The sequence below is a fragment of the Bombus affinis genome, chromosome 1, assembly GCF_024516045.1.
Source record: "Bombus affinis isolate iyBomAffi1 chromosome 1, iyBomAffi1.2, whole genome shotgun sequence".
Classification (NCBI taxonomy): domain Eukaryota; kingdom Metazoa; phylum Arthropoda; class Insecta; order Hymenoptera; family Apidae; genus Bombus; species Bombus affinis.
Window position 1 is genome coordinate 16,245,288 of NC_066344.1, and position 20,606 is coordinate 16,265,893.

At 26.7% G+C, this 20,606-nt stretch overlaps 4 protein-coding genes and 1 long non-coding RNA gene across 9 annotated transcripts; 4 read left to right on the forward strand and 1 right to left on the reverse strand.

Annotated features, from left to right (window-relative positions):
• Positions 1–35: 35 nt before the first annotated feature.
• LOC126920599 (F-box/LRR-repeat protein 12) lies at positions 36–4,269 on the forward strand. Of its 4 annotated transcripts, none has more exons than XM_050731230.1 (8): positions 36–196; positions 1,139–1,345; positions 1,475–1,736; positions 1,821–1,943; positions 2,335–2,496; positions 2,575–2,769; positions 2,856–3,046; positions 3,118–4,269. In XM_050731230.1, the coding sequence occupies exons 2-8, from the start codon at positions 1,152–1,154 to the stop codon at positions 3,293–3,295; spliced, it is 1,305 nt and encodes a 434-aa protein (XP_050587187.1). In that variant the 5' UTR covers positions 36–196; positions 1,139–1,151; the 3' UTR covers positions 3,296–4,269. The 4 variants fall into 4 exon arrangements, with proteins under 4 accessions (XP_050587187.1, XP_050587197.1, XP_050587206.1 ...); XM_050731240.1 differs by lacking the exon at positions 36–196 and adding an exon at positions 354–377; XM_050731219.1 differs by lacking the exon at positions 36–196 and adding an exon at positions 722–897.
• A 71-nt stretch (positions 4,270–4,340) lies between these two features.
• On the forward strand, positions 4,341–6,712 carry LOC126920594 (mitochondrial-processing peptidase subunit beta-like). The gene is made up of 9 exons (XM_050731206.1): positions 4,341–4,478; positions 4,555–4,815; positions 4,878–5,049; positions 5,121–5,277; positions 5,375–5,586; positions 5,659–5,802; positions 5,870–6,015; positions 6,085–6,288; positions 6,351–6,712. The coding sequence occupies exons 1-9, from the start codon at positions 4,341–4,343 to the stop codon at positions 6,489–6,491; spliced, it is 1,575 nt and encodes a 524-aa protein (XP_050587163.1). The 3' UTR covers positions 6,492–6,712.
• A 702-nt stretch (positions 6,713–7,414) lies between these two features.
• On the forward strand, positions 7,415–14,518 carry LOC126920579 (inner nuclear membrane protein Man1). Its single transcript, XM_050731182.1, has 11 exons — positions 7,415–8,017; positions 8,308–9,035; positions 9,123–9,225; positions 9,500–9,711; positions 10,439–10,653; positions 10,732–10,860; positions 10,956–11,085; positions 11,432–11,708; positions 11,884–12,105; positions 12,170–12,354; positions 12,656–14,518. The coding sequence occupies exons 1-11, from the start codon at positions 7,851–7,853 to the stop codon at positions 12,781–12,783; spliced, it is 2,496 nt and encodes an 831-aa protein (XP_050587139.1). The 5' UTR covers positions 7,415–7,850; the 3' UTR covers positions 12,784–14,518.
• On the reverse strand, positions 14,507–15,255 carry LOC126920613 (uncharacterized). The gene is made up of 2 exons (XR_007712015.1): positions 15,183–15,255; positions 14,507–15,039 (listed from the first exon to the last, which is right to left on the reverse strand). It is a non-coding gene; the product is annotated as an uncharacterized LOC126920613 (long non-coding RNA).
• Positions 15,256–16,188: 933 nt separating this feature from the next.
• Positions 16,189–17,815, forward strand: LOC126922044 (60S ribosomal protein L9). Of its 2 annotated transcripts, XM_050734235.1 has the most exons (4): positions 16,189–16,278; positions 16,945–17,083; positions 17,280–17,607; positions 17,694–17,815. In XM_050734235.1, exons 2-4 carry the CDS (start codon positions 16,946–16,948, stop codon positions 17,798–17,800), a joined length of 573 nt encoding a protein of 190 aa, XP_050590192.1. In that variant the 5' UTR covers positions 16,189–16,278; position 16,945; the 3' UTR covers positions 17,801–17,815. The 2 variants fall into 2 exon arrangements, with proteins under 2 accessions (XP_050590192.1, XP_050590183.1); XM_050734226.1 differs by lacking the exon at positions 16,189–16,278 and having other exon boundaries at positions 16,923–17,083.
• Positions 17,816–20,606: the final 2,791 nt, after the last annotated feature.

Consider the following 20,606-nt stretch of genomic DNA (forward strand, 5'->3'; position numbering starts at 1 on the left):
AATAAACTAAGGTCAAGTTTATAAGAAGTTGTTTAGTTTGATCAGAAAAGTGTGTGTGTGCAGTCATCATTTTGTATATACATATACTTTTCAACAAATTAAACAAATTAAGTGCATTATGTTAAAACAATTAGTTTTTAGGTCGATATCTTTTCGAGTATAATCATCTTTATTTAAGATTGCATGTAATAATCTGGTAAGTATCAATAATATAGTGACAGTATTTCAAACGTAAGGTTATGTTGTTACTTGTTGATTTTTGGCAATAGTACAACAATTTGTGTGATTTGTTTAAAAAAAGAGTATTCCATTGATACGAATTAAAGTCCTGAAAGCAAAATTTCGTAGCATATGTAAAGTTTTGTCATAACATTATGGTGAACGAATTTCTCAATTTGATTAAGTATCATTTACTCTGATTTGATGTTTACTAAATGTTTTTGATCTAAAATGAATATTTTTCATATTGTATATCCAATATGCAATTTGGCAACATTTTGTTTTAACAAATAAAACTCTATATATTGTTATAAAATAACATATTTCTGTAATTATTCATAATTTTTTTTGTAATAAAAAATTGTTTTAAGTTTTTGAATATATTAACTTTTATTTATAAAATATGTAAAAAAGTCGTGTAGGATCACTGATCATAGTGGCGTATGGTTGGCAGAAATTTTATCACTATTTCTGGGTTTCAGCCAAAGAAACAGAGCTTATTCAGCAGTCAGAATTAGACTGTTTTGTGAACAAAACTTTCTTTGTGTTTTTAAGTCAATTTCAATTTGAAAACAGAAAACAATTTCAATTTTTTAAAATTATTAAAAAGATGCAAGAAGAATTTGAACCATTAGAAGATCAAGTATTTCCGATACATAATCGTTCAATTTGTTTTATGTACATATATATTTATTTATATTTTTAAATTATTTTGAATAAAACGTATATGCAGCTTGACCAATTTGGATTATATGATGACTATGCAAAAAATACAAATCTTCTTTATTTGTTTTAGATTAGATTTATTATAAATTAATAGTAGTTATATAGAATAATATTCAAAATTTTAAATTTTCATTACTTCAAGTTAAGGTATGTTCAAATTTTATTTTAATATTCTACCTACTATGTTATACAGGTGTAAAAAGAAAATGAAAATGAAACGCAGTAGATCTTTATCTCCTAAAGCTTCAAGTAGTGAAGAAGATATGAAACGCATCAAATTTGAAGAAAATGAAAAGGCAAATGATATAATAATACATCCACATATATTAGACTTTTCTGATGATGTTCTATTGAACATATTTAAATATTTGAATCCTAAAGATCTCATGGCAATAAGTTTGTAAGTTTTATTAAACTAAATAAAGAAATATATATATATATATATATTAACAAAAGAAGAAATATACATATATATATATATATATATATGTATATTTCTTCTTTTATTACATGTTATTAATGTTCCTAGATCTTGTCAACGACTAGCTCAAGTAGCACAAGATAAAACTTTATGGAGAAGGGTAGATTTTCGAGCAACACCTATATTATTAAATGATTTAAAAGAATATATAAAATTTCTACAACCTATAACAACAAGTCTTGCTATGCGTGGTGATTTATATTGTGAAAATGATGCAGAGCTTAGTCCTTATTTTCTTAACTCGGTTAAAACTACATGTACTCAACTTAAAGAATTAATCATAGAGGAATATTGTATTAATGCAGACAAGGTAAGTTTAACTATTTTTATTATTTATCTTGGCAGATGAAATTAAAAAATTCTTTTGTAAATTACATATTTTCTCTATTTACAGATTCAAATTACAGATTTTCCAAGTACCATAGAAAAACTTTCATTAGAAGGCTGCAAAATGGAACATTTGCGTAGTAATAAATCATATTTTTTCAAAATGAATTTCCATTTGTCTAATTTAACAGTAAGAATCTCACTTTTCAATTGCACGTATTTTCAAAAACTTTTTAGCATTTATGTACTTAATTACTTTTGTTGTATAGATTTTTATTACAAATGAATAACTATAAGTTACAAAATAACTGCTTACATTAATTGAAAATTGAGAAATTCTTTTACTTACTAATTATTTGATGAATTAATTTTTAAATAACTCTTCACAATCTTCTATTCTAACTATCAGTCTAATCTTCCATCCTAGGTATTAGTATTCTAACAATACAAACACAGGTGTGGATTACATATAATTTTGTGTATTATTTTTGTTATTTTTTCCTGCTTTACATTGTTTGAACTCTTACTAATTTGTACATAATTGATTATTATTCATTTTATAATATTTGCATATTTTTCAGTGTTTAATTTTAAGTAATTGCGAATGGTTTACTCCACATTCATTGTTGGTCATTAGTAAGATGCCAAAGTTAAAGGAATTAAGGCTAAACTCGTGTCATCGCTTAGGCGAATGCGTTGCTTACACTAGTTTAGCTACAAGATTTGGATTCAAAACATTAGAAGTAAATAATCTTATGTATTGTTATTATTAATGTTTAATAAATCAATAAATTAAATGATTAATTGATTATATATTTCAGATTCTTGATTTGCGAGATACAGCACTTGGTGATAGTGAAGTTGGATGTTTTAGTTGTACTAAAACTTTGACACATCTTTATCTGGAATGTCCTTCCAATTTAAGAAACACGGAATCGCCCGATTCAGAATCTCGACCTTTACAGAGAGAACCTTTGAATCAACCTCCTGTATATGAAGATAGAAATCTTGCACAAGTAGGTATAATAACAACGTACAAAAAGTAATAGAATTAAACTACATATATACAATTGTTGCAATTTGCACCTTTTTCGGCTCCTAGTTCTTGGTCGAAGATGGATTTCGTTTTGAGAATTATATGTTTGGACGATGCCTAATAACAGACAGAGCAATTTGTGCTCTTGGAAGTGATACTTGTGATCGTATAATCAATAACTTGGCAGAAGAATTTATAGTTGTAGAAGGAGACAAACGAATATTTAATAATCCTCATTTAAAAACACTGGTTGTTAGGTACTATTAGATTAGAAAACTTCTGATTCAAATTTTAACAGTAATAAATGACAATTTTTTGTGTATTCCAGAAATTATCCACATGTTACAAATTCAAGTCTCGTACATTTAGCTTTAAATGCATCGAGTCTCGAACATCTGGATGTAAGTGGCACATCTGTTACAAGACAAGGTGTTGAAACTTTTAAGACACAAAGACCGAACGTTAAAATAGTTACCTCTTTTGATGAAACACACACAAGCATTTGAGAAGTACAGGGTTATTCTGGAGACTTTGATAACACAATACTTTTATTGTTGTATAAATCTATTTTCCGCAAAAATTAATATAATCGTAAAGATTAGGAGTATAAACAATTTTTTATTTTTCATTAATTTCAATAATAAACGTAAATTCTATGATGCGGAGCATAGAATAGTATCTCAAGTTTACATTTTAATTTTACAACCTCCATGTGTGTTCAATATATTTATTCGCGCATGTGTTACAATTCCATTATATTGTATATAAATATTTGTGTGCAATCTAATATTATTGCATTTTGTATCTTTAATATAACAGATCGGGTACATTGCTTTGCGTTGATGGTAATGAAATTTCATTATCAAATGAAGGCACTATATATGTATGAAGTATTTTAAATACATTATTCAATGAGAGAGAGAGAGAGAGAGAGAGCAAGCGAGAGAGAGCAAGCGAGAGAGAGTTATGTGCCGTACTGATAATGCAAAAGAACAAATGGTAGAAACCAAATAAGTTTTTACTTTACTATATCTTTTTAAATTCATACATCGAATTTGTTCAATTTAAAAAGATCATATATTTAGGATATTTAAAAACTATTGAAAAAACGATTTTTTATTATAAAGATTATTTATTACAAAAAAATAAATACCGGTATGTGATGGTAATATTTTAAAAAATTGTTGATTAAGTAATTCTCGTATGTACATGTGTACAAATTGATTCATTAACAATTATTTATGAACATAATCAAAATTTTGTATATTGGTCATCATTTATAAAACATACATTTCTTGTTATTATTTTATATATGTATGTTGTATTATTTTATATTTGAAATTATGTAAGCATTAGAGCCATATACAAAAAACTGTTGTGTTATTGATTTTTATATCGTAAAACATCATTCCATTTCTTTTTCATATTGTTAACGATGTCATTGCACGTAATAAAATTTCTATTTCATCAAATTTATAAATTATCTGTTTTCTTATAAATTATAAAGAACAGTAAAAAAAAGCAAGATATTTATCTATATCTTCAATTGTTATGTGTGTAAAACTGCAGTTTCTGTTTAATATAATGACGCGAATTGTTTTGCATGGACGATTCGAAGTAAAAATAATAGCATTTTTAAAATATTTATTCCAGACTCAAGGCAGTACTATGTATAAATATATAAAAAGAGTATGTGTTACATTAACTTTTTTAAGTCATTTACAAATATTGACAAAGATAATGTTATGTCAAATTCATTTTTAAGGAATTTGCTTCTATTTCAAGTAAACGTTATAAGACACAGGACTTTAAAGGCATTTCTAGAAAAATGTCTAAAGCTTTAAATACACATTTTGATATAGAAAGCTCAACAGAATCTTGTTATTTGGATAATGGCATGCGTCTTATATGTGAATATAAAAAATCTTTCACTACCACCATAGGATGTTTCATTCCAGCTGGTGCAATGTATGAAACACTGGAAGAACGTGGTAGCGCTATATTTCTAGAACATTTATTTTTCAGAGTAAGTAAAAAAATATTATAAAATTTATTAAAATTAATATTAAATTCCTATACTCAACACAGAGGACAAAATGCAATAACAAAGAAGAAATAGAATGCATGATAGAAGAAATTGGTGGAAAAGTTACAGCTCTTGCTATGAGAGATATATTTCTTTTTTATGGAACAGTGCTTTCATGTAAAATAGACAAACTCATTCAGTTATTTGCGAATGTAATTTTGAATGGAGTAATATGTAAGTTAGTAACATATAAGAGGAAGAACTTTATAAAATATATAATAATATGTTATATCTTGATATTTTAGGTGATAAAGATGTTACACAAGAAAAAATTGTAATTTTAGAAAAACTTTCTGAGATGGAATCAGATAGAGAAAAAATTATAATGGATTATTTACCAACTATTGCATATCAGGATACTGCTCTTGGTATTAGTGTATATCCTGCAACTAACATAGTAAGGTAAATATGAAAATTCAAAAACAATATTTAATTATAAAAGTTATGTAATAAACATCATATATATTTCTAATCATTAATCGTAATGTTACATTTGCAGAAAATTTTCTTCAAAAAATTTAATTGAATTTCGTAATCGTTTATTTCAAACATGTTATATGACGATGGTCTGCACTGGGTCTATTTATCTAAAAGAATTACAAAGAATTGTTTGTAAACATTTTGGATGTAATATTGAAGATTATAAATCATCATTTGGAGTTTCTAACAAACAACGATTTTGTAAAGATCCAATTGAATATCGGTTCACAGGTAAAAAAAACTTTACTACTCTCTCTGATTACTTCATTATGTTTTTGTATAAATATTTCATGTGCAATTTAGCTGCTGAAATGCGATTAAGAGATGATGATAATGAAATGGGATATGCAGCAATAGGATTTGAAGGATCAAGTTATAGAGAACGTGAAGATTGCACTGCCCTTACTGTAGCTAAAGAAATTGTAGGCTCTTGGGATAAGTCAGATGGTAAGTTAATAATCTATATTTAACTATTGTACAATTTAATATGTAATATTCACAATAATATTTTTAGGTGGAGCAAATCATAATGCACCATTTATTGCCCACTATGCATACAATACAGACTTATGTTATATGTATAAATCCTTTTTTCATCATTGGGCACAGAGTACTAGTATTTGGGGCTGTTATTTCGTTTGTGACTATTCAACTCTTTTGGTATATCCTAAATATCGAGAAAATAAAGCTTTATCTTTAACAATTTATATATTTGTAATATTTATATAGTATATGGTTCGTGCATTACAAAAAGAATGGATGAAATTATGCACAACAATAACCCAGAAAGAAGTATCTCGAGCTGTTCATCAATGCATTACAAAAGATTTACTAATACTAAATGATCCATTAAATCGTTTCTTTGACATTGTTGAAAATGTGTATAGACATGGATGTTATGAACCTGTTGAACATAGGGTTGTGGAATATGAGGTAGAACACATTGTACTAAGTAATTTATATTTTTATTGTAGAATAATATCTTTATATTACAGAAAGTAACAGCAGATAAAATACGGGAAGTTTCTCATAAATACATCTATGATCAGAGCCCAGTTGTTATAGCTCTTGGCCGTATTGAAGGTTTTCCTGATTATACTCATGTAAAAAATGGTTTGTATTTACTACGATATTAAGTGATAAAGTAATATACTAATTATCCTTTGAAAAAATATTTATAATCTACAAGTATTTTGTATCATGTGAGTTTCTGGTGACCCAAGCTAGACTTTACATTTTCGCTAGAAATAAAACCAAAATCACGAAATACAATTATGATTGTATATTTTCAATAATAATTTTTGTAATTTTGTAACTATTTAAGAAATATAATAAAATTAATGTATGTGTGCATGAATCATTGATGATCCAAACTTGAATTCTAACTTAGATTATTTAAATTACATAAAATATTTTTAATTACATAAAATAATATATTAAAGATACAAAAATATGCGAAATACCCAAAGAAAATACTTGTTATAATATTTTTCACAAAAAAGTATAAGTTAAATTTTTGTCAATGTAGAATATACTTATACATTCTACATTGTTTTCTTTTGCTTGCGGTTCTAATAATACAGTTAATAATATGGTTCTAATAATATATCCAAAATCCAATAGTTGATCTCACATCGCACTTTAGATATTTTAAGTGCACTTTTGCAAAACTAATGATTCTGACTTATATTCTTCCACTCGCCGACCACAGATTTATTGGGTGAAATAAAGATCTTTATTTAAGTTTCACTTCTCTGGTTACATTTCTAAAAGTACGACATTCCATAAACATCAATTAATATTTATTTATAGTATTATTTTTCTTTTGTCATAATAAGGACTATGCGTAATTCGCGATTACATGTGCGTTCTATAATTAGCGTATGAGCATTGACATTTCGAAATATGCTGTTCCAAAAATCACAAATCAATGATGTGTATGTAAATCATTGAAAAATTTTGCTGAATTAATAAATTTTCAATATTTTGTCTATTAATCATATGAATAGAAAACTCAATAATTACATTATTATTTAAAATAATTATACAATAAATTGCAAAAAGAAACAGTTTTAACGTTAAATTGATTTTCAACGAGAGAAATTTGAATGAAAAAAATTATACCAAACCGTGAGTTTCGAGTGAGGTTATCTTGATAAATTTTATTCTATGACTATGGATGACAGGGTTGAGTAGCGTGAAATGGTGTTGAACGAGTATGCGCGTGATCACGACCGTTAGAAAATTGCGCCATTTTTTAGTTGTAACTAAGATCATTTTCTAACATTTTTTGGTATCATGGTGAAATATTCATGATATCCTGAGAAGTGAGACACGTGTGGTTTAGTGATAGTGTGAATTTTTCAATTGCACGACTGCCCTTGGACAAAACTCGTCACTGCGCTTCATAGAAGTAGCTAGCAAAAGCTTCGCGCACGAGGCAACATTTTCTACCGGGTTCATTTGAGAAAAGCCGCTTTTTGACTGTAAACAAAATGTCGGTGGATGCCCTGAGCGATGCGGAATTGCGTAGCAAACTGATGGAGTACGGGTATCCAGTGGGCCCGGTAACACAAACCACTAGAAAGATTCTCTTAAAGAAGCTAAAAAATCTCATGGAAACTCGAGGCGGCACAGGGTCACGACATTCATTGGCTGCCAGGTACTTTTAGTTTATCGTATTCTTGCAATTATTTACCATTTATTATTATTATTTAGTATCTTTGCAATATCTCAATGTTTCTTTAAATCATTTGTTTCATTAAATTTTTCTATTATCTTTTATTTAAATGTCGTAATGTAATAATGTCAGTAAACATGGAATATTTTCAATTTGTAATTTTGTTTACCTTCGCTCAATTATTCTTCCAATGAAAGGTTCATGCATTCTTATATGGTTATGCATTATTTGAGATAATGGTTAAGCTTATGAATTTTGTAATAAAATTTTAGGTACAGCAGTGAAGATACAGATGATGACACAAGTACAACGACTAACAAAAAGAAGAAGACTACAGTGAGTAGTAGAAGGCAAACTTTAGCAAATCCTATGCCACCACCAGCAGTAGCAGCATCCTCGAGTGTAAACATATCAAAAAATCCAGTTAAAGATAAAATAACACATCCTGAATTTAAGGATCCTATAGTGCCGGATTATGATAGTTCTTCGCAATTCACAACTCGTACGATAACAAAAACTACAAAAAAATATATGAAAACTAGTAAGACATCAAGTGTAACAGATGGTTTGGAAACTGGTTCAGATTCAGATGTTGTTGAAGAAGTAATTAAACCATATTCTCCACCTAAATCATATTCCCCACCTAAATCATATTCTCCACCTAAATCATATTCTCCACCTAAATATTTGTCAAGTAGTGGAAAATTTAATGAGCCTAGAACATATGAACATAATGTTTCTGATCAAGATCAGGGTTCAAAACCTTATGATTCAAAATCGAGATCTATTCATACGATAAAAGATAATAAGTATAGTGAACCACTCTTTGATTCAAATATTTCTCCAATACACTCGATCAATGAGGATGTGTGTATGAAATCAGACACAAATCAAAGAGATATTTTGGCAAATTATGAAACACCATTCCTGTCAGAATTTACAAGAAGACTTAGTTCAAGGTCTACTAATTTACCATCTTCTTCTTTATCTAGCTTAAAAAGTAAGTCCTTTTAAATTGAAATAATCAGTATACAATATGTATATATTAATGAGTTTCTAATTCATTATTTTACATATTATTGTTTAGGTCCATCATCGCGTTTTACATCAAATTTACCAGATCTAAAAGAAAAAGATTCAAATGGTCATTTTTCTTCCCTAAGATCGTTATATCCAACGTCCAGTTCAAGGTATGTAGATACTTGATGGAATTGATATATTGAGATCAGAATAGAAAACTGTAGGGAAAAATATTATGTATCAATTTATAAATGATTTGTTGTTTAAAATACTTCTATGAGATATCAAAAAGTCTGAAGTATAATTATATCAATAACTGTTGCCACTTAGCACTTTAATTTACGATCTCGTTATATTGGTTTCATCAACTGTAATTGTATTGTAAATAAAATTTGTATTAAGCTATATTTATATTATAGAGCTATATAAGCGAATTTTCTTCAGTTCCAGGCATACAACATCATTCGCCGACAGATCTCGAGATACAGTGAATAGAATGTTTAAACCATCATCTACAAATAGGGAAGATATACGAAATAACCACAATATGGTGTCTGTAATTTTGGTAGTGGTACTTGCTTTATTTTTCGGGATTCTTGCCGTTATATACATGGGACTTGGTGGAAAAGCAGAGACCTTTCCATCACTTTCAACGGGTAGGTATTCAGAATCGTAACAATTAAGTAATACATATGGAGAAATACTTAAAAAAAAATATACAATGCAAATTATATATTTCAACTAACAGCTTGTGGGAAAGTTTTTTACATAAATTTTATTATTAATAACGAGAATGTTGCAATATACGCGATGTTTTTATTATAAATAAAAATTTGTCAATGTATGTGAATAAAATAATTATTAACATTTTAAGGAATACTATATATAGATTTGTATTGTATAACAATTGCGAGTTCTAAAAACAAGATCTAAACATACAATTCTATTCAAATACATTTCATTAATCTGTTATACAATTTATTCATAATTTCATGAGTATTACAATTAGTTCTAATAATTTGTGGATTTTAATCGTTTTACACAAATTTCATCTTTAACATTGAATAATGTATAATCAGTTTCATAATAGTCTATTTAAGATATGTATTGTTTTTTTTAACATGTATAATAAAATAATAAGTATTACCAATATATTAATTTTGATATTTTATTTCCTTTCCCATTATAATGATTTTATCCTATTTCTTTTATATTATTATCATTTGATTAAATTGTTCAAAAAATTCTTCTCAATTTTTATATGCATGAAATAGATACAAGATACATATGATATCTCTTTTACAAAAATAAAAAGAATATTGTAGAATATATATATTATAATTCTTGATAATTTTGTTTTTAGTCTTATATTTCAATTTGTAGATAGCAACATACCATTATGTTTTGTTGGAGATGACCGTGAAGCGCCTGGAGCTAGCTGTGTAATGAAAGAAAATGTAGATTCTGTATTACAATTGTTGAAGCGACTTCAACCGATTTTAACGAAAAAGGCTGTGTCCATGATATGCGACAATTCCAGTGAAACTCCTTATTTGACCGATTCAGAGATCATGCAAATGTTTACAAATAATAAAGTGGTATGTTGAATTGATTCAAATGGAACATCAAGTATTACATTGTTATATTGTATATGCATAAAACAATTTTCTATACAGAGGAGTTTAGAGGTAAAAGAAGATTTGCAAAACGCACAATTACTCGTCATAAAGAATCCCAAATGGGGCATTTCTCTCATAGATATAAGTGACGATAGTGGAAACTCTGGTGACATTTTGGATTCTTTGGTATTGTAAAAAAGTTTATCGATCATTCTTTATCTTTTTACTTCCACGTTTTCTAATGTATATAAATTAAAGAAAAAGACACCCTTTTGTTACAGGATAAATTATTTTCTACTCGTCTAAGTGGGAAAGTCGGAATGGTGATTATGAATCCTGAGTTACCGATGCAATGTCTTATCAAGAATAAGCTTTTCACCATATTCTCCTCCCTTCTAATTGTGTCACTTGGTAAATTTTTGACCGACTTATTATGGGAAGAAACTTGTTGAAAATATAACTCTATAAGATTCTATAATAACGTGATAATGTTATGTTCTAAAGTATTATATTTTGTTACAAGTTTAGTATCTTAATGCTGTAACTACGTCGTATTAGTAAATTTTCTCTTTGTTATTACTAATAATGTTGGTTTTGCAATTCTATTGTGCATGCTATATCGCGAAGCTTAATATGCATGTGTGTGTTATTGATAGACTGAAAATATATTGTACTTTATATATATTATAGTAATTCAATTATTATATATTATAATAATTCAGTGCTATATATGAATAATATTGCAATATATTCTCAGGCCTCCTAGCAGCTATAGGGATGCAGAAATTATTCGTTTGGTATATAAGGTATAAGAAAAGTACCGAGAGAGAAGTGTTTAAACTTGTTAGTGACATTATTAACATGGTCGAGATGCACCATCAAAATGCGGCAGTTGCATCATCTGGCGGCACCACGCAAGAAAGTTTTCTTGCCATAAATCATGTACGTGATAATCTTATACCCCCGAAAGATCGAAAAAAAATGGCTGGACTTTGGGAAAAAGCAGTTAAATTTTTGGACGAAAATGAATCTAGGTACAAATCTAGTGAAACATTATAAATTTGATTAGTATATTACGGAAATTTATATTTCTGTGGACACATTAAATTTCCTATAAATGCATAAAAATCCGTAGTCTCCTTATTATTTTTATTATTTATATTAGTTAACATGCATTTCTATGTTTTAAATAAAGCTACATGATTTCAGAATTCGAAGAGAAGTACAACAGGTTTCGGGGGAAGAATTTCATGTGTGGCGTTGGTTACCTAACAATAGTCTTAACAAATCAAACAGCCAGAATTTTGTTCTAAATAAAAAGTCTAAAGTATGGCAAGGTCAAGCATTTGAAACAATGGAAGGTTCTGTCAATAGTTTGACTTGTTCGCCGACACCCTGCTTGAAGATAAGGCATATGTTTGATGCTGATGTGTAAGTGTTTTAATAATATTTTTTCATATTTCTTGTATGTATGAAAACATATATATTTTTTTAGAGAATTTGAAGATGATTGGGAAACAAAGGTACAAGATGCTATTTTAGAAAAATGCGGAGAGGGCGTGAAAATTCTTCATATCCGTATAGATCGTGGTAGTCGAGAAGGTTGTGTATACATGAAGTGTATGTCACAAGAAGACGCAGGTAAAGCTTATAGGGCTTTACATGGATGTTGGTTTGATGGTAAGTATTTACACAATTTTTTAATATAATGTTTCTTAGTATATCTATATAGGGTATTGCAAAATATGAGAGAAATATTTATAGGGTCGATTCTAGATATCAAAATGATGTAAAATGTTCCTGTACAAAAGTGTACAAAAACAATAAATATATTGGTATCAATGAATCAGCTGATGATCCTTTCTCTCCATCTGACATTAAAATTTTTTATGACACCCTATATATATATCTGTGTGTATATATATTATATTATTTTATATGAATATTATACATATATATATATAATTATTATTTCTTCCAGGTCATTTAGTAACTGTGAAGTACCTGAGATTGGAGAGATATTACGAAAGATTTCCAGACGCACGTCGTTGTACAACGCCGTTGAAGCCAAGTAATAATCAACGATTATCTATGCAAGCTGATTACTAGTAGAAATGCCATGTGGATGTAAAATGACAAAATACCTCTTTGCTTGTATACATATGAATAACAAGCAGAATTTGAATTTTCGCCGCTGAAATGATTGTTTGCGGACCAGAATTCGTGAGACTTCTATTTTTTGCTCTATAAGAGTATAGAATTTCGTACTATTGCGCAGGAATATAGAGTCTGTGAAGAACTCGCGATTGTGTGATAGAATTTTAAGAATCGAATAAGCAAAGACTTTTTTATAAGCATTTTCATTTTGATTTTGTAACGTGTATATTATTATGTTCTATCACCTTTTTTAAGGTAAGAAAGTCGAAAAAGAATACGAGACTCAACGATTATACTATTTATAAAACTGCTGTAAAGTAAGTGTGAAGACGTAATTTTCAGCGCTGCATTTTGTAAACGTTTTTCAAGTAGCAATATACAATGTTGATAATATGTATATCTAAATTTCTGTGCTATGTGATATATTTTCCTTGTGCGTTAAAGAAACATTAATTTGTCGCGTAATATTTAATGCTCCCACATATGGCAGTAGTTTTTCTCTAAATTATTAACGATGCTTGCACCTTATTAACATTCAATGAATTAGAACAATAATACGTTATATTCATTCGCAACATTAGTTTCTAGTTGAACTTGACAGGTATGAATTAATTAAATAGTATATACTTTTTAGACAAATGATACAGGAAAAAAACTGGTTTTGAATTTTTAAAGAGTTGTCTTCTGTTACTCTTTCTAATAAATTTATTTATTTTAATTTAGTAGACAAGTATTGCAAAATACAGTTTATTTTAAATTTTGTAATATTATTTTTAGTACTTTCTTTTACGCACGATATCGCGTGACGACGTATATTGCTACTTAAAATAATGAATAAATTAAATTTTTGTATTTTGTGTACTTTCTAACGATTTTTGATATCTATATAAGTTTCTTAGAAATGAAGTTCTGTATACAATATCAGACTTCTTTAAATTATTTACCGTTACATTTTCTTCAGAATAAAGAGTATCACAGAGATATAAATTTATTTAGTTTTTTAACTAAAAGATTTAATAAAAATAATATACTGTCGAAAATAGTACTACAGTACAAACTAAGGTCAATAGAAATCAATATTTTTTTTTAAATATTCAACATAATTTATCTATTGAAAACATTTCACAAATTCTTTTTTTAATCATGCATTATATTTTGACATGTTGAATTTAACAATGTTTGATATATAAAGAAACTTACTTATATCAACATTTTGTAATCTATACAAATCACAATAATACTAATGAGCAAATTATATGTACAACTTTATTCAATTAATGTGATTTTAACAAATGAGATATACAGAATATTTAAAGATAAAACAAAATAAAACAGCACATAAGAAGTAGTATCTTTAATGAGACATCTACAATTCTAAAGTGCACAAAATTCTTAAAAGAAAAATAGTTTTTGATAACTATAATACAACACAGTACATTTAATAATACTTACATTGTAGTAACAATAAACAATTTGTATTCATAATGATTTCAAGATTATCTGATGTGTGTTTATATTTTATATAATTTAATTTCTGTATATTCACTGTGTAATAATAGTATTACCTCTTAGTTATACATACAAATTGAATAAGTTTTACCTTTAAGAAAAATTTAGCTCGCCTTAAATTTTTATGTATTAAAAGGAATTAAAAAAAATTTTAATAAACATGAAATTCTACATGATACATATATTGATTGTTTCATACATTTACATCTTCATATTATAATACTTATTATTAAAACATAGGATTTATTATATATACATATGTTTGTCAGTATAAATATAAAAAATATGCATATTTTTAATATAAATTTTATTTATTTATATTTAATATTTCAAGGAACAACTATGTTCTGTTTACCAAAGTTACAAATCAAGTTCTTTCAACAATTAATGAGTTTTCCAAACTTTCTTAAATTTCATGAGTTTATAATTCATAAGCTGTACTATACTTTCATAATACAACATACATTCTTTCTGTTTAGCAATTTGCTCTTGTAATCTTGCTATCAACAAATCTTTCTTATCTACTGTTTTATTTAATTGTACAGATGTTTTGTTATCTTTACTAGAGACATACATGTTTGGCTGTTCTTTAATATCTATATCTGTTATACATTCTTTTATAACAAAATTTATTTGGAACTCATCATCCATATTTAATACATATATTCCTGTATCTTTTTAAAAACTTCAAAATGTTTTCTAGTGGAAGAAATTATACCAATAAAATTTTCAATTAAAAATATTATTCAATAGTTTAAAAATTAGAACCTACTATTATATAACTAAAATTATATATTTGAACAAAAATAATTTATGAATAATTCTACCAATATATTATTTACTTCAGTATTCAGTGTATTGAACATGGGAAGATCTTCATATTTATTTTCATATATTGTAATCCCCTTTTGCATCGATTGTTTCAAGCTTACTCCTTTCAAATAAAAATACTTGATGCTGTATTCTTTGCATCCAAACATGACATCACATATTATTTGATTAAGAAAGAAAAACAAGATAATAATATCACTAATTTTTTATATGAAGAGGAAAAATTGTTTCATTGTAATCTACTAAATAATTATTAGATTTGTAATAAAATAATCTGTCTGATGAAAACTAATAGTGAGAAATATAGCGTAATATATATATATATGTATACAACAAATATATATCATACACAATGAATTTACTTACAAGAATTTAAAATGTTTACGTATGTTAAGATTTACTCGAAATATTTATTGGTTCCGAGAAATAACCAAAGAACTATATTTTATTTCTTAAACAAAAGTACCGTATATTTTTTACAATGTTGGGCTAATTTTTTCACTTTTAATTTTTGCATGTGATACATATTTCATGTTTTACGTATAATGCAAAATAAGACGCAAAACTAAAATCACGCACAAAAGAAACTAATACTAGGACTAGCTTCTTCAGTAACATAGTCGGTTATTTTACAGTCAAAAATTTAGCTTTGAGTTTTGACCATGAAAAAGGTAGATCATAGATTGTTTCCTCTCTAAATGTTAGTCAAGAATTTCGTTAAAAATTTATAATAATTACTATTTATAAATGAAGAAGTAACGAAAAATATCATGAATAATTATTTTATAAAAAGATATATTTCATGTGAAAAAGATATTTAACAGTACTAAATTATTTTTTTATCATAGCACAATAGTTATTTTTATATCAGATTAAAAAACATTTCACATTTCTCAATTTGATAGTTTGCATGTAAAATTACAATTTTGCACAATAAAAAATATTTCGAAAAATTTGAAATACGCCACCTGCAGGGTGAATTGGGATAAATGGTTAGAATAAAACACTATATATATGTTTATCTATATGTTTTACTTATTCAAGAACACAACAGACATGCTTTCTCAACGCTTCAGTCTTTTCCGGTTATACTGTAGCGTGTGCGAGGTAATGAAATCTTGACTGGAAAATATTTTTCACGAAATCCGAAACAATCTAGCAATGCAATCAATGTTGTGACATATTATATGTGTTATTCGATATCGTTTATCATGTTTGTGCAAGGCTAAGTAATATTTTTGGAAAATGATCGTTTTGATCACAATTGCGTATAACCCTACTTTTCAGTTTTCCTAAATATATCTGCTTTATTAACAAAACTTTCCTGTAAATATGTTATGATATACTTATGCATTTAAATTGTTTAATATTGTAATTTTAAATATGGAGATAGTCATATATTATTTTTTATCTATATAATATTTAAATCTTTTGACAATTTGATTTGATGTTTCAATACATAATCTACAAATTTTTTGTATATTATAAGACAAATACTACGAAGTATAAATATCACTAATAAAGCATATGTATTATATGTATTTGATTCTGTTTTTACTTTTATATTATTTTACCAAACAAAATATGGAACACATTAAATTGAAGCGAACATTCTACATATTTTCCATGTTACATGGGAATGATACTTGTCTACTCAAATTGCAGTAAACTTTACTCTGTGGTTAAAAATTAAGTTAAATAAAAATGTTTTGTATAATTCTGAAACATGTTAGAAAGTTTCATGTATTATAGCTGTATATTTATGCATTTCAGGATGAAGCAAATTGTGACCAATCAAACAGTGAAAATACCTGAGGGATTGACTGTTACAGTCAAGTCCCGCTTGGTTACTGTGAAAGGACCAAGGGGTGTTCTTAAACGTTCTTTTAAGCACCTTGCACTTGATATTCGTGTAAGTTAAGAGACCTAACTAGTTTTAATAATTGGTAATACAAAAATATTTAAACTTATATTATATCTGATGATATTTTTGGATTCCCCTTCATTTCTTTAATAAATGATATATCTGTATCTGATTAACACAGTATACTAAATAAGTTATAAAATATAATTTAGAATTGTTGTTCAATATATTATTTCTTTTGCAGATGGTAAGTCCAAGGTTATTGAAAGTTGAAAAATGGTTTGGAACAAAGAAGGAACTAGCTGCTGTCCGTACAGTCTGTTCTCACATTGAGAACATGCTAAAGGGAGTGACTAAAGGGTACCAATACAAAATGAGAGCTGTATATGCTCATTTCCCCATTAACTGTGTTATTACAGAGAATAATACAGTTATTGAAATCCGTAACTTTCTGGGTGAAAAATACATTCGTCGTGTAAAGATGGCACCAGGAGTGACTGTTGCAAATTCAGCCAAACAGAAAGACGAATTAATAATAGAAGGAAATTCTCTAGAAGATGTTTCTCGATCTGGTAAATAGTCATTTGAATTAATACATCTATACAGAAAAGAAATCCTAGTTATGAGTAATTATAATTAATGATTATTTTCATTTCAGCTGCTCTTATACAGCAATCGACAACAGTAAAGAACAAGGACATTAGGAAGTTCTTGGATGGTCTTTATGTGTCAGAAAAAACAACAGTTGTACAAGATGATGAATAAACGTTATTCACAATATGAATGCAGTTTTTATTAATATGTATTTTGTTAATGACCTTTTGTTCATCGAATAAAAATATTATTTTTTATGGAATATAGAAATTTTATTAATGCGCCATAATAAAGTTATATTTTTCATAATGAAATGTATTTGCAGACTGACTGTAGACAAGATCAAAAAGTATTTACAGGAGATAAAGTATATTTCATGTACTTAAATATATGTATGAGAAAGTAGTATGTAGATAGATATGTAAAGCAATAATTTTAATTAAGGAGAAGGAAGCTAACGGCATGTAGCCAATGGCCATTCTGAATCAAATCTCAATGTGATAGTGTAATATAGCATCCTGATAATAGAGGTCTACTAATGTTTATTTGATTGTATACATATATATTAAATTTGACATCATAATGAATGATATAACAATTTAATATACAATATAGCGATTAAGTAATGCAATCATTTATAAAAAAAAATTAGATAAATCTCTTTGGATATTATTGCCGTAATGATCTATATAACAAATAATTTTAGATAGAAGCCAAAGATTATAATCATTGATAAATAGAGCATAATTTTTCAATTATTACTATCTTCGAATACCATTGTAATTAAAAAAAAGCACATTGCAATAATACTTTTTAATTAAGAAAGTACCTTTATATTTTTCTTTGATGAGATTATTTAAAATCTATTCTTTGTGACGTAAGAAAACTTTATACTGATGATACATTGACTTTGTCCCTTTTTTCTTACAGTGTCAGAGTAATTAATAAACGATTATATACTCGTAAATATTATACTTTCTGACAATTAAGAGAAAGTTTGCCTTTTCCATTTTCTAATTATATTTATTCGAATGAAACGAAATAGTTTCTTCATACATAATAATTTTTTATGTGATTCCTACATTTTTTAAAATTGATGATAAACCTACTTTATATGTTGAAACTCGGATACTAACATTCTTAGATCGTTTACATATAACCGATTTGAGTTATATTTAAAAAGTAAATATATATATGTATATCTCTGTCATTGTTAAATCCAAAAATTAATTTATTTAATATTTATATATAGTAGGACTCTTTAAGCTTTAATGAACAAATCAAAAGAATCATGAAAATGATATTCAGTGAAGATATTACTTGAATGTTATACACCAAATATTATCTCACGCTACTGTTATACTATACTGCTATTGGTAATATGGAGATTAAAGAAAGTCGTGCATCGAATATCTTTTTCAAGGAAACCATCGAGAAGATTGAAAATAGCGGGAAATTAGATAATCGAAAAAAATTATCAGAGATATTATTATGTTCATGACAAATGAAAATATTTTTATCTTTCATCGAACAATATTTTTATTGGTGTTTCATACATTATAATCTTTTAATATTTTCGAAATAATAACAGAAATTGTAACAATATTACAACCGTATAAATATGAGAGAGAGCTCTGTGAGAAATCATAGAAATTTTTGTTGTATATGTGATATTTGATGATGAATGGTAAAATTTCAGTTATGAGACAAAAATTTGCACGATCTGAATTGGTAATATAACGGAAACATCATGCACGGTCTCCCAATGGTTGTGTGATCTGAAATCTTTTTGAATAAATGATCAAAACAATAACTATACGATTATTATTTAGAAAGTTATTATTATGCGAATACTAGACATGCCGTATACTAAATTCCCTTTCAGGAATGGTCAACAAAAAATTATGATTTAAAAATGTTAAATACAATTGTTGATTAATTTATAAATATTTATGAAATCCTTGATGTTTTCAATAATCAATAATTTTTTGTTTGATATAATCTTGAATTTATTTGAAACAAATGTCTACGTTAGTCGGAACTTTAAAGTGTTTATGGATAATAAATAGGTGGTACAAAAGAAATGTATACACATTTTTGTGTATGTATGAATGCGCGCGTTTATTCTTGGCGCCATTTCAATTTATGTTTTTAAAATTATATAATTCAATATAAGTAAGAAATAATTAATGTAAGTAACTAACCAGTAAAAAAGTTGGTGAAATTAAACTTTACTTTTTAAATATTAATTTCAATGGACTTATCAATATATCTATTGTATCTAATCTTAAATTTATTAAATCTATTGTATAATTACTGTTCACATTAAAGTTAGAGTGTTTTATAGGTAGCATACACACTATTGACAAAGAAAATCATAAAAAAAATAAACGAAAGTTTATTATAAACAACTTATTGACTTCTATTGTCAATATTATTGAGTAATTATATATTTGTAGTATGATAAAGCAAGTAATATAAATATAATATAATATATAATTATAATATATAATTATAATATAAAAATTCTAATATAAATTCCGTCGTTATACTAGGTTTATATGAAAGATTTTATACTATAGCTATTATATTAATTTATGTGAGAAAGAAGCAGAAGGGAACAGTTAAAACATCATGATTTTGTAAAAGTGGCATTATGATAAAATTATGCGAATTAAAACATTTAATCCTATTAATTAATATATAAGAATAGATATTGCTTCATGATTTGATCATAGCTGCAATGAACAAAAAAATTTATATTAATTGTGAAATACGTTCATAGAAAATATATTTCTGTCATGTATAATATAAATAAAAAAATAATAAACAATAATAAAAAATTAATAAAATTTTCTCTGTCTCATAGAAAATATTGAGCACTTCACGATCAAATTCTAAGGGCAGTGAATAGATAATTTGTATTAGTTCCACAGATTATTTAATTTTAATAGACAGCCATATATGTCTTCTTTAT

Bases quoted from the DNA above. Each gene is read 5' to 3' on its own strand.
- LOC126920599 (XM_050731219.1), top strand. From the start codon at position 830: ATGCAAGAAGAATTTGAACCATTAGAAGATCAAGTATTTCCGATACAT. The intron at 1,346-1,474 runs GTAAGTTTTATT...TAATGTTCCTAG, and splicing joins GATCTCATGGCAATAAGTTT to ATCTTGTCAACGACTAGCTC. The intron at 1,944-2,334 runs GTAAGAATCTCA...CATATTTTTCAG, and splicing joins TCCATTTGTCTAATTTAACA to TGTTTAATTTTAAGTAATTG.
- LOC126920594 (XM_050731206.1), top strand. From the start codon at position 4,341: ATGTGTGTAAAACTGCAGTTTCTGTTTAATATAATGACGCGAATTGTT. The intron at 5,278-5,374 runs GTAAATATGAAA...TTACATTTGCAG, and splicing joins CCTGCAACTAACATAGTAAG to AAAATTTTCTTCAAAAAATT. The intron at 5,587-5,658 runs GTAAAAAAAACT...TGTGCAATTTAG, and splicing joins AATTGAATATCGGTTCACAG to CTGCTGAAATGCGATTAAGA.
- LOC126920579 (XM_050731182.1), top strand. From the start codon at position 7,851: ATGTCGGTGGATGCCCTGAGCGATGCGGAATTGCGTAGCAAACTGATG. The intron at 8,018-8,307 runs GTACTTTTAGTT...ATAAAATTTTAG, and splicing joins CGACATTCATTGGCTGCCAG to GTACAGCAGTGAAGATACAG. The intron at 9,226-9,499 runs GTATGTAGATAC...AATTTTCTTCAG, and splicing joins TATCCAACGTCCAGTTCAAG to TTCCAGGCATACAACATCAT.
- LOC126922044 (XM_050734226.1), top strand. From the start codon at position 16,934: ATGCATTTCAGGATGAAGCAAATTGTGACCAATCAAACAGTGAAAATA. The intron at 17,084-17,279 runs GTAAGTTAAGAG...TTTCTTTTGCAG, and splicing joins ACCTTGCACTTGATATTCGT to ATGGTAAGTCCAAGGTTATT. The intron at 17,608-17,693 runs GTAAATAGTCAT...TTTTCATTTCAG, and splicing joins AGAAGATGTTTCTCGATCTG to CTGCTCTTATACAGCAATCG.